The sequence below is a fragment of the Argentina silus genome (genome assembly GCF_951799395.1).
Source record: "Argentina silus genome assembly, chromosome: 20".
Taxonomy (NCBI): domain Eukaryota; kingdom Metazoa; phylum Chordata; class Actinopteri; order Argentiniformes; family Argentinidae; genus Argentina; species Argentina silus.
The window spans coordinates 12,397,988-12,410,487 of record NC_139674.1 but is presented as its reverse complement, the minus strand read 5'-3'; the positions used below and the strand labels follow the sequence as shown (position 1 = coordinate 12,410,487).

At 46.1% G+C, this 12,500-nt stretch overlaps 1 protein-coding gene across 1 annotated transcript in view; it reads left to right on the top strand.

Annotated features, from left to right (window-relative positions):
- The window catches only part of stab2 (stabilin 2), a 36,370-nt gene that overhangs the window by 9,471 nt on the left and 14,399 nt on the right, over window positions 1-12,500 (top strand). Inside the window, exons 13-40 of the mRNA XM_083691900.1 lie at window positions 336-482; window positions 1,118-1,180; window positions 1,386-1,502; window positions 1,767-1,820; window positions 2,368-2,448; window positions 2,560-2,712; window positions 3,075-3,134; window positions 3,261-3,356; window positions 3,635-3,721; window positions 4,590-4,701; window positions 4,851-5,031; window positions 5,159-5,252; window positions 5,437-5,595; window positions 5,802-5,897; window positions 6,042-6,134; window positions 6,457-6,504; window positions 7,022-7,158; window positions 7,714-7,825; window positions 7,925-8,002; window positions 8,247-8,336; window positions 8,464-8,571; window positions 8,775-8,906; window positions 9,215-9,343; window positions 9,585-9,647; window positions 10,078-10,173; window positions 10,989-11,184; window positions 11,630-11,725; window positions 12,160-12,217. Coding sequence (XP_083548026.1) covers window positions 336-482; window positions 1,118-1,180; window positions 1,386-1,502; window positions 1,767-1,820; window positions 2,368-2,448; window positions 2,560-2,712; window positions 3,075-3,134; window positions 3,261-3,356; window positions 3,635-3,721; window positions 4,590-4,701; window positions 4,851-5,031; window positions 5,159-5,252; window positions 5,437-5,595; window positions 5,802-5,897; window positions 6,042-6,134; window positions 6,457-6,504; window positions 7,022-7,158; window positions 7,714-7,825; window positions 7,925-8,002; window positions 8,247-8,336; window positions 8,464-8,571; window positions 8,775-8,906; window positions 9,215-9,343; window positions 9,585-9,647; window positions 10,078-10,173; window positions 10,989-11,184; window positions 11,630-11,725; window positions 12,160-12,217 — 2,936 coding nt within the window. The remainder of the gene's footprint in view (window positions 1-335; window positions 483-1,117; window positions 1,181-1,385; window positions 1,503-1,766; window positions 1,821-2,367; window positions 2,449-2,559; window positions 2,713-3,074; window positions 3,135-3,260; window positions 3,357-3,634; window positions 3,722-4,589; window positions 4,702-4,850; window positions 5,032-5,158; window positions 5,253-5,436; window positions 5,596-5,801; window positions 5,898-6,041; window positions 6,135-6,456; window positions 6,505-7,021; window positions 7,159-7,713; window positions 7,826-7,924; window positions 8,003-8,246; window positions 8,337-8,463; window positions 8,572-8,774; window positions 8,907-9,214; window positions 9,344-9,584; window positions 9,648-10,077; window positions 10,174-10,988; window positions 11,185-11,629; window positions 11,726-12,159; window positions 12,218-12,500) is intronic.

Here is a 12,500-nt window from a genome sequence, read left to right as displayed (position 1 = left end):
GTCCTCAGAGAGCCACTTGTTTCCTTCCTGCATCTCATTTCCTCTCTAACGTCCCCACTCCACTTCCTATGAGGGCTTTTATGTGTCTCATTAAAATGTTTCCCCAGCAAGGGGGGCTTCCTCTCAACATCCTCTTCTGAAATATAACATCATCACCTTGAATATCTTACTTTTAATCGTAATATTTAAATAAGAATTGACATGTACAAACGTCCCCTCAGACAAAAGCTAATCATTTATCCAACTCTCATCTGCTGCATTACTGAACAAACCCAGGGCTTTTTCTACATCAATAATAATCAAAAACACCTTTTTTTTTTCTTCTTCTTTCTTCACCGGACAAGCAACTAAAGATCCGTATCCATGGCAGCAGGAAGAGGGGTGGGATCCTCCAGTCTGACATCATCGCGTCCAACGGGATCATCCACATCATCAACAAGCTGATGGACAGCGTGGCTCCCACGGTGGACAGTGAGAGTGAGGTACGGAGAGTCAAGAGACCTTTATTATTTGTGTTTATTTATTGTACCAGTCAAAAGTTTGGACACACCTTCTCATTCAATGGTTTTTCTTTATTTTTTTATTATTTTCTACATTGTACATTAATATTGAAGACATCAAAACTATGAAGGAACACATATGGAATTATGTAGTAAACAAAAAAGTGTTAAACAACCAGAATATGTTTTATATTTTGATTCTTCAAAGTAGCCACCTTTTGCTTTGATGACAGCTTTGCAGACTCTTGGCAAGGTGTGTCCAAACTTTTGACTGGTACTGTATGTACTGAAATGTATGCACTCACTGCAATGTAAGTCGCTTTGGATAAAAGCGTCAGGTAAATGCCATATATTATATTATATTATATTATGAATTACAGTCAATATTTTTCATGACAACACTGTAATATGCAGGACCTGCCTACTACAGCAACACACCCAATCACAACTCAAATAGCATTCCTAAGGCTGGTGGCGGTAGAAATTGGAGGACGGGCTCATTATAATGAATGGAATGGAATGAGGAATGGTATCAAACATGTTTTTGATACCATTCCTCATGCATGTGTGTCATAATGCAGAAGGTGTCATACAATGTGTCGTCCTCGTCCTGACAGGAGAACCTGATGAAGATTCTGTCAGACTACGGGAAGTTTGCCCAATTCAAGTTCTTATTACAGGTGCGGACTGTATCTTTTATAACCTTGACTTGTAAGCAGGTGTGCGTGCGTGCGTGCGTGCGTGCGTGCGTGCGTGCGTGCGTGCGTGCGTGCGTGCCGGCATGCATGTGTGTGTGTGTGTGTGTGTGTGTGTGTGTGTGTGCATGTGTGGTGTGGCACAAACCTGCTGTCACATGATCTTACTATTATCTTCTCCTCCGTGCAGAAGATCAACATGGCGTCTGTGTTGGAGGAGCCCGGCCCATACACCATCTTTGCCCCCACGGGAGCAGCCTTCGATGCTATGAAGGAGGGAGAGCTGGATTACATCAGCTCCAATGAAGTACGGGACACACTCCTACTTGCACAGCCTGTTCAGTCAAATGGCTTCAATACAGTATATACATGTTGTAATATTTGTTTATTTGACAGGGACCATGTACCAAAATGTTTTTTTTAATAATTAAGCAAATGTTCATTTCCAGTCCCTGGGCAGGTCAATATTCAACTATACAACAGGCATATATAACATTCAACTATACAGCAGACGTGTATACAGGTAAACACACACGTGTGTGTGTGAGTGACTACTGTTGTCTTCTTTCAGGGCACTACTAAACTATTGGAACTGGTACGGAACCATATTGTTGCATCAACCAAGGTAGGTGTGTGAGTGTGTGTGGTCCAGGTTACGCTTGTGTGTCTACGTTGTAAGTCTTGTTTGTCTTCCACCGACAACCACATTATATACACAGTACACAGTACCAGTCAAAAGTTTGGACACACCTTGCCAAGAGTGTGCAGAGCTGTCATCGAAGCAAAAGGTGGCTACTTTGAAGAATCTAAAATATAAAACATATTCTGGTTTGTTTAACACTTTTTTGTTTACTACATAATTCCATATGTGTTCCTTCATAGTTTTGATGTCTTCAATACTAATCTACAATGTAGAAAATAATAAAAAATAAAGAAAAACCATTGAATGAGAAAGTGTGTCCAAACTTTTGACTGGCACTGTATATAAAATCAATCAATCAATTAATGAATCAATAATCAATCAATCAATCAATCAATCAATCAATCAATCAATCATGTGAATCACAAAAAACCTTAATGACATGGTGGATTCTCTTTCCTGGACCGCGGTGTTTTGGTTGACCACTGACACGTTTCCTTATTATTCTTGTTTTTTCTCTCTCATTTTGAAGCTGGAGGTCTATTACGCCGCGTCAAGCCCGCGCATCGTGACCATGGCCAATCAGGTCCTCTCCTTTAACGTGACGGAAACCGTAAGTCACCTAATCGCACGACATTGGGAGATGTCCCGGTTCTGTGGTGACATACAGTAGCTGTGTCTGACTGTCTGTCTGTCTGACTGACTGTCTGTCTGCCCCACACAGGGGCAGATCCTGGTCAATGGGATGGCCGTGCTCGAAGCCGATGTGGAAGCCAAGAACGGACGCCTCTATTCGCTGGACGGAGTTCTGACCCCGCCCTCCATCGAGCCCATACTGCCCCACAGGTGTGACGTCTCCGAGCAAAGTGCCTACATGGTGAGCCTGAGAGACAGACAGGCCTTGTGGGAGCCTAAGAGACAGACAGGCCTTGTTTGAGCCTGAGGGACAGACAGGCCTTGTGTGAGTGACAGACAGGCCTTGTCTGAGAGACAGTCAGGCCTTGTGGGAGCCTGAGAGACAGGCCTTGTGTGTGCCTGAGAGACAGACAGGCCTTGTGTGAGTCTGAGAGACAGACAGGCCTTGTGTGTGCCTGAGAGACAGACAGGCCTTGTGTGAGTCTGAGAGACAGACAGGCCTTGTGTGATTGTTTAGTATTGTGTGTTTTTTGCGTGGGACCCCAGGAAGGTAACAGCTAACAGGTATCCACATAAAGACAACCTCTCTCCCCTCGCTCCCAGAGTACGTGTGTCAGCTGTCTGAAAGTGTCCAGGTCCACCTGCCCTGTAGGAGTGTCAACGGTAAGAACTCAGAATACACAACTCAGGAACTCTGTTCATAGAATATTAAAAGGCCATTATGCGTTATTCACCGCATGGACTGGATTCACTGTGCTAACGTCGCCCCCTTGTGGTTGTGTTGTGTAGAACACCATCAATCGCGGCTGTGTGTTCCGGGATACAACCGTGGGCTTAGGCTTCCCCATGCTGGGCTGCCAGCGCCGCTGTAACAAGAACATCACAGTAAGTCGCCTCCCCCCCGTTACACTGATCACATCTCACACACTGCTCACACACTACACACACTACACACACTACACACACTACACACGAAACACTGGTGACACACCCTCACACTACACACCTTCACACCTCACACACTACACACACATCTGTCTACACATGACAACAAATGACCCCCCCCCCCTCCCCCCTCCCCATCACCTGCCCAAGGGAGACCTGTTGGGGGTGTTTCAGCTGACATCCCCCTCCTCTCCCCTCCTCTCCCCTCCTCTCCCCAGACTCCAGCGTGCTGTAAGGGCTTCTATGGGCCAGAGTGCAGCCCCTGTCCTGGGGGGTTCAAAAGCCCCTGCTCCCGACATGGCCAGGTGAGTCACACTGCAGCACTGAACCAAACTCCAGTCTAGAGCGAAGCAGAGAAAATAGAATATTACCAATATGGATGATATACTTTAAAAACGACACAATCGCAGCATACAGTCATCATATACACACATATGGACATACATACGTCATATTAAAGACCTCTTCATCCCCACTACCACCCTGTACAAGTTTCTCTCCTGTAAAAAAAAGTATTCCTTCTTCTAGCATTGTGACTGCCAATAGCCTTGGTCCTACCATAGATTACTTTATCTTATGATGACTGATGGATAGATGATTCACTTAATTAAACAAATGTCTTTGTTGTACGTCGCTTTGGATAAAGGTGTCTGCTAAATGCCATAAATGTAAAATGTAATGTAAAAGTACCAATTAAGCAACATCATCAGTCATTAAAGGGATAGTTCACTATTTTACAATGTATAGTTAGATGTTTCCTTACCGTGAACGTAATCTATGGGCCAGGAGAAACTTTAATCCATGGTTCAGAGTTGTTTAAAAAGCCACTGCTAACTTCAGCTAACTTTAGACGCTGCTCACAAAAGAACAATGGGAGCGATTAAGGACAACGAAACGAAAGTTCAACATTTGCGGCCAAATCACCCGACTTTGAGGAGATTTGGCCACAAATGTTGAACTTGTTGTTTCGTTCCACAATCACTCCCATTGTTCTCCTTGTTCTTCTGGGTCTAAAGTTAGCTGAAGTTAGCAGTGGCTATTTAAACAACTGTTAAACCATGGAGAACAGTTTCTCCCATTGGCACCAGCAGGCGTTGGATTGTCCTGGCGTCTGTGTGTGGATGTGTTGTGTGTTGAGACTCTGCTTGTGCTGTCTGTTGTTGTCACGCCCAGTGTGCAGAGGGGGTAGAAGGGAACGGGACCTGTGTGTGTGAGGCCAGCTTCAAGGGTTCCCGGTGTCAATACTGCTCCAACCCCAACAAATATGGACCATCCTGCGAAAAAAGTACACACTCACTCACTCACTCACACACACACACACACACACACACACACACACACACACACACACACACACACACACACACACACACACACACACACACACAACATTGTTGTCTCAGGTTGATGATGCGTCTCTCTCCCTGTTTCCAGACTGTGACTGTATCCATGGCCAGTGTGATAACAGCCTTGACTCAGATGGAAGCTGCAAGCTGAGCTCCTGCAAGCAATCCTATACCGGCAAGTACTGTGAGCGCCACACCCAGGCCTGTGGCCCCCTGGTGCAGTTCTGCCATGCCCACGCAGAGTGTGACTTCAACGGAGGGGCAGTCAAGTGAGTGTGCAGGCTTCACCGAGGCCTTGTTTGCTATGGAAGTGCAACTGCAAGATAACATCTTTATACTGGAGTTTCCTCTTCTCACAGGTCTGGTCTACAAACTGTATGCTCTGTGTGTGTGTAGGTGTGTGTGTAAGCCTGGTTTCCAAGGTGATGGGATCACATGTGTGGAGGATGACCCGTGTGCCCTGCCGCTTCGAGGAGGCTGTAGCGTGAATGTAAGCACAGACACACACACACACACACACACACACACACACACACACACACACACACACACACACACACATATACATACATACATTTTCCATGCTTTCTCCACCACAATATTGTTTTATTTCACCCCGTTACGAGAGTCTACTGTTTTCAGCTAACCCTGTGCTCCACATCGCCCCCCTATAGGCCAAATGTATAAAGACAGGGCCGAGCCAACACACATGCCAGTGTCTGGCGGGGTGGAGGGAGGCTGGGGACGGGTGCGAGGCCATCAACGACTGCCTGGGCCCTGACAGAGGGGGGTGCCATCCTAATGCCACCTGCATCTACATAGGCCCTGGACAGGTAGGAGAGGGGCACGGGGGGTGGGCAACTCTCCCTGTTCCTTCTCCCCTATCCTCCTCCATTACTTTGAACCAAATCTATTTAAAACACACACACACACACACACACACACACACACACACACACACACACACACACACACACACACACACACACACACACACGCTGACCCCAAATGTCCTCTCTCTCTATCTTTCCACCTGCAGAGCGACTGTATGTGCAAGGGTGGTTTCCGGGGTAACGGAAGGGAGTGCGAGGCTATCAATCGGTGTGTGGCACAAAATGGCGGGTGTCATTACCAGGTGTGTATCTATGAGTCTCATTGGCTCACACAGTTATAGAATCAGATCAGGACAGTTATAATAGAAATAGTATGTATGTCTAAATGTCAAGACTGAGATGATGATGATGATGATGATGATGATGAACTCTGCTCTCTCTCTCAGGCTAGCTGTCGCTACCTGTCGGGTGAGTGGAAGTGTGTGTGTGCAGATGGATACACAGGCGATGGAGAGGTGTGTTACGGCAACATGGGACAGGTGAGTGGTGTGTGTGTGTGTGTGTGTGTGTGTGTGTGTGTGTGTGACCATGGCCAAGAGTGGCTAACTGAGATATTCTAATGAGAATAACAACTCTTAAAAAACATTGAAACTGAAACTTGAAACTTGAAACATGAATATTACGGAGGTTTCTTTTTTTAAGAATGCTAGGGTGCTGAAGCTTCTCTTTTCTCTGAATATGAAGAAATGTTGTATGTTGTTTTCCCTCTGAGCTCCTGGGAAAGGTATAGGCGTATGATGGGTGTTTGAGTGGTATAACAACCCAACCATTCACTAACTCACCCCTGCTGTGTCTGCGCAGGAGCTGATGGGCCTTCCTGATGTCTTCGACTTCATCAAATGGGTGACTGTAAGTTGGACCTCTACCATTCCTCATCCTTTTAGAGATGTGTTTTAGAGATGTGATTTAGAGATGTGTTTTAGAGATATATTTTAGAGATGTGATTTAGAGATGTGTTTTAGAGATGTTTATATGGTTGGTCACATTCCTTATTGTCTAAATACAGTATGTGTGTGTGTCTTTATGTGTGTGTGTGTGTGTGTGTGTGTGTGTGTGTGTGTGTGTGTGTGTGTGTGTGTGTGTGTGTGTGTGCGTGTGTGTGTGTGTGTGTGTGTGTGTGTGTGTGTATGTGTGTGTGTGTGTGTGTGTGTGTGTGTGTGTGTCTTTATGTGTGTGTGTGTGTGTGTGTGTGTGTGTGTGTGTGTGTCTAAGTCTATCTGTTGTAAGCAGAACATCCACGTCATGACATTTCACCTGCACAAACCTTTATCTCTCACCACGGTGCTCAAAGATCAGATCAGATCAGACTCATAAAGGTGCACTTTGTGTAATATTTTTCATGTTTCTTCTTCTCCCCATGGACTAGGATGCAGACCTCTTGGATACGCTGTCGACCAGCCAGAACCTCACTCTCCTGGTGCCGTTGTCAACAGCGATAAACAAGATGGCCGCTGAGGAAAAGGACTTCTGGACCAACCCGGGTAATATGCCCAGCCTCGTCAGGTAAGACCTTACATAGACCCAATTTTCCCCACTTCTTCACTCCTTTGTTGAGGCTGGTGGAGGTAGAAAACGGAGGACGGGCTCATTGGAACACATGGAACGGAATGAGGTATGATATCAAATCTACAGTACCAGTCAAAAGTTTGGACACAAACTTGCCGAGAGTGTGCAAAGCTGTCATCAAAGCAAAAGGTGGCTACTTTAAAGAATCGAAAATATAAAACATATTCTGGTTTGTTTAACACTTTTTTGTTTACTACATAATTCCATATGTGTTCCTTCATAGTTTTGATGTCTTCAATATTAATCTACAATGTAGAAAATAATTAAAAAAAATAAAGAAAAACCATTGAATGAGAAGGTGTGTCCAAACTTTTGACTGGTACCGTTTCTCATTCCATTCCGTGCATTACGATGAGCTCGTCCTCTGGTTTCTACCTCCACCAGCCTCCCCTGACCTACGGTACCTTAGGAGATAGGCCCCTACTGACTCTGTAGTTGACAGGGTCAAAAAGAATCGTCCACTCATCCACTGTTCCACCTCATCCCTAACAGAAACCACATGATCCAGGGCGTCTACTCCCTATCGGACCTGCGTAGCGCCTCCTCCTCCCCGAGGCTGACTTCCCTCCTGACCACATCACTTCCTGTCTCAAGCACCAATCAGGTGAGGGTCAGGGTCATCGCGTGTCCGACTGTCGGAGCTCAGAGTGAAAGGTGACGTCTGGTGATGTCACTGAGGTGTTAACCTTGCGTACATTGTCAGTCCACAGTGATTGGTGGAGCGACCATAACGACAGCGAATGTGATGGCAACCAATGGATTGATCCACATCATTGATACGGTGAGATAATGGTTTTGTAAAATCACACTCAGCTAAGAAGAAGCTTTTTTTAACGATTATCTGTCGGTCTGTTTGTCTTATCTGTTTGTCTGTCTGTCTGTCTGTCTGTCTGTCTGCCTGTCTGTCTCTCTGTCTGTCTGTCTGCCTGTCTGTCTGCCTGTCTGTCTGTCTGTCTGTCTGTCTGTCTGCCTGTCTGTCTGTCTGCCTGTCTGTCTGTCTGTCTGCCTGTCTGTCTCTCCCTCAGGTCTTGGTCCCAGAGAGGAGGCTTAGTGACGGGTTGCTGGAGCTGCTTGAACTGAGGCCAGAGTTCTCCCTGTTCAGGAGTTACCTCATTGTACGTCCACGTTTCAACATTGATTTACAGTCTTAGCCTGACTTGCCAAGGTTTCCCACTTCTTGACTGTAAAAGACATCTGATTCCAATCATGTGATACCGCAATTCTGTCTTTGTTCCATTTCAGCAACACAACCTGACAGAGGAGTTAGAGAAGTCAACAGCGTACACAGTGTTCGCTCCAACAGACAGCGCTGTCAACATGTACCTCAAGAAGACAGCTGCAGACTCCATGGTACTTCCACCGCTTGATTGTGTTCTCACACATTGTTGTTGCACATATGTGTGTGTGTGTTTGTGTGTGTGTGTGTGTGTGTGCATGTGTGTGTGTGTGTGGGCGTGTTTACATGTCTATGTGTGTGCTTAGGTCAAGTAAGAACTGTGCAGCACTGTGTGTGTGTGTGTGTGTGTGTGTGTGTGTGTGTGTGTTGATGACAGGACATGAATACGACTCAGTACCACATAGTGCTGTCTGAGAGGCTGTTGCTGGCAGACCTGCAGGGTGGGGCCTATAAGGAGACCATGCTGGGCTTCTCCTATCAGCTAGGCATCTTTCCCAGAGACGGCAAGGTCAGTGTTGCTTGGAATCCACTCCTGTTCCTCTACTGTTCTCTTCACCCTGCTTCGGTTTCATTTCAGTCAGTCTGTATGGAACAGACTGTTGTTTGAGTCTTCAATCTGATGTGGTCTCTTCTCTTCTCCTATAATCTCTTCTCTCCTCCCTCTCCATTCTTCTCTCCTCCCCTCCTCTCCTCTCCTCTCCTTTCCTCTCCTCCCCTCCCCTCCCCTCTCCTCTCCTCTCCTCCATTCTCCTCTCCTCCCCCCCCCCTCTCCTCTCCTCTCCTCTCCTCCCCCCCCCTCTCCTCTCCTCTCCTCAGCTGTTTGTGAACGAGGCCCAGGTGAACATATCAGACATCCAGAGCAGTAAAGGGGTGATCCACGGCCTATCTTCAGTCCTAGAGATCAACCGCAATCGATGTGACAAGGAGGACAACAAGATGTTCATGGTAAAGCCTAAGCGGCACGCAAAATAACGTTTTCAAACTCCCCCCCCTCAGCAAGCTCATGTTGATTGACCATTCGGTGTTGTCATTTCGAAAGCGACAGCCATCACATCACCATGTGGTTTTTGGTGTTTTGACCAATGGTTTCACGGGCTTCAGAGCACTTGTAGGCTTCTGATCCCCCACACCGTGTCAAGTGGAGAATGGCACGCTATTGTATGATCATCCATCTTTTGTTCTGAAGGGAGTCTGTCAAGATTGCTTCTTCCCTCAAGACAAGCCCTGCCCAGCCGGAGCTGAGTCGACGGTAGGAGACCTGTCAATCATATCCAGCCAGGAAAAAAAAAAAAACATGGCATATATTATTACACATTCTAATGCATTCTAGGCATGTATGATTCCTAATAATGTCTTCTTAATAGATCATCATATGTTACTGTCTGTCTCTTAAGACATTATTTTTCAACCGACGGAATAATTGCTGATCATTGCTCAAGATCATGATGAAACGATCTAGGACATGGTCATGCAGTCATTTACATTTACATTTACATTTACGGCATTTATTAACAGGAGAGACACTTGTACAGGGGGGTAGTGGGGGTGAAGGGGTCTTTAGGAGGGCACGCAGTCCTATATGCTTGATAAACAACTCTATCCATACGCTGAGTGAATTGAACTTGTGACAACTGTGTGATCTAGGTCAACCGTTCTCAACGCCGTTGTTTCTCCTGCAGAGATCACTGAAGAAGAAGTGCATGTTCAGCCGTGTGTACCAGGGGGAACGTCTGCTGAGCATCGGCTGCAAGGCCCCCTGCAAGAGAACCACCATCGTACGTCAGCCGCGCCGCCACAACAACAACCATGTGAAATCGCTAAAGGCCCAGAAAATCACCCCCAAATCAAATCAAATCAAAGATTCATTCATCATATCCACAGAATACAGCCGTGGACGGTGTAATGAAATGCTTTGGGGCGAGCTAGCTCCTCAGCAGTGCAACAATGAAGTCATAATAAAACTTTAACATATGAAGGTTTTAGTTTGGAGTGGGGGCAGTCCCACTCTCGTATTTAGTATTTTTCAGTTTTTAGCAGACAGAGACAGTTGAGAAAGTAAGGAGGAGAGGGTATGTCAGCAGGGAGTGGGCCGGATTCGAACTCATGCCGACATGGGCGTATGTGTGCACTGTAGGCCATGGTGCTAGACCACTGGACCACCCCAGGCCATGGTGCTGGACCACTGGACCACCCCAGGTCATGGTGCTGGACCACTGGACCACCCCAGGCCATGGTGTTAGACCACTGGCCCACACCAGGCCATGGTGTTAGACCACTGGACCACCCCAGGCCATGGTGTTAGACCACTGGACCACCCCAGGCCATGGTGTTAGACCACTGGACCACCCCAGGCCATGGTGTTAGACCACTGGACCACCCCAGGCCACAATAAAACAGTAACATAAGGTAGAACTCTAACGTGTGATACATGCCCGTACCGTAACCCAGTGTTTGGCACAAATCTCTCATTGACCTCACACCTGTTCAGCGATTAAAAAAAAAAAAAAAACATGATCAGGAACCATCAAGGAAAAAGTGAGTGGTTTTTTTGTGTCTCTGGTTCGTTGAGTGACACTAGCTCCCCCTGCAGGTTCGGAGGTGTTGTGACGGGTTCTTTGGAGAGCAGTGTGAGCCGTGTCCGGGCCCGAAGGGCCAGCCCTGTTTTGGGAACGGGCTGTGTGTGGACGGAATCAACGGGACAGGGGTGTGTCAGTGTAACGCCGGCTACAATGGGACGGCGTGTGAAACCTGCCAGTCTGGCAAATACGGCGTCCACTGTGACCAAGGTACTGCCGCAACGTGGCGTCCACGACGAATACGTCACACAATTCACCGTCAAGATTGCACACGTACTGTTTACAATCAAGCACACGTTCTGTTGTCACAATCAAGACGCAAATACGATGCGCCGAACACGATGGCCGAGGTAACTTTACATTGGAACCACCTCAGTGAGACTAAAACAATCTCTCTGTCTCTGTCTCTCTCTCTGTCTCTGTCTGTCTGTCTGTATATATGTCTCTTTCTGTTCTGTCTCTCTGTCTCTCACTTTCTCTCTCTCTCTCTCTCTCTCCCCCCCCTCTCTCTTTCTGTCTCTGTCTGTCTGTCTATCTGTCTATCTGTCTGTCTGTATGTCTCTCTCTCTCTCTCTCTCTCACTCTCTCTCTCTCTCTCTCTCTCTCTCTCTCTCTCTCTCTCTCTCTCTCTCTCTCTCTCTCTCTCTCTCTGCAGTCTGTGGCTGTAAGCATGGACGGTGTAATGACGGGTTGAAGGGAGATGGGACGTGTGAGTGTGACGTGGGGTGGAGAGGCGTTCCCTGTAACGAAGGTATGACTGTTACTGTGCGCTCATTGGTTGTCAGGGTCAGGGTGTGTCGTGCAGCGTGGATTGTTTCTGATGCCGCTCTTATTCTTTGGAATGTGTTGTGTTTCACTGTTTCTACTTATATTTTTTTTGCTTTTATTTGCATATCTGTTTTATCTATTTATAACACAGTTTTAATAAAGGTATAAATAAAGTATAAATACAGTTTATTATTATTATTATTATTATTATTATTATTATTATTATTATTATTATTATTATTAGTGCCATATGACCCCGCTCCCTTTTCCATACAACATATATGTCCTCTTTCAGTTGTATCTTTTGCTGGGGCCTATTTTTTTCAAATTGTCTATAGTATCTTGTCATGTCCTATGTCTCGGGTCACCCCCTGTTTGTCCGAGGTAAACATGTGAATCATCCGTGCTGTATTTCAGAGATCCTCTCTAAAGGGGATGAGCTTTGTAACACGGTGAAGTGCCACAGCAGTGCCAAGTGAGTAGGCTGAATACAACCAGACTAACACTTCATAACATATTCATAACATATTCATAACATATTCATAACATATTCATAACATATTCATAACATATTCATAACATATTCATAACATTCTCACATAACATATGTAACTTCATAGTTACATATGAATACAACCAGACTGTTGCTCTCAGTGTGTAAAACTGAAACCATGCTAGCATGCTTCACTGTTTGACGTGTGCACGTCAAGTCGGTGAAAGTGATGACATCGATATCTATATCTCTTTGTTTATTAATC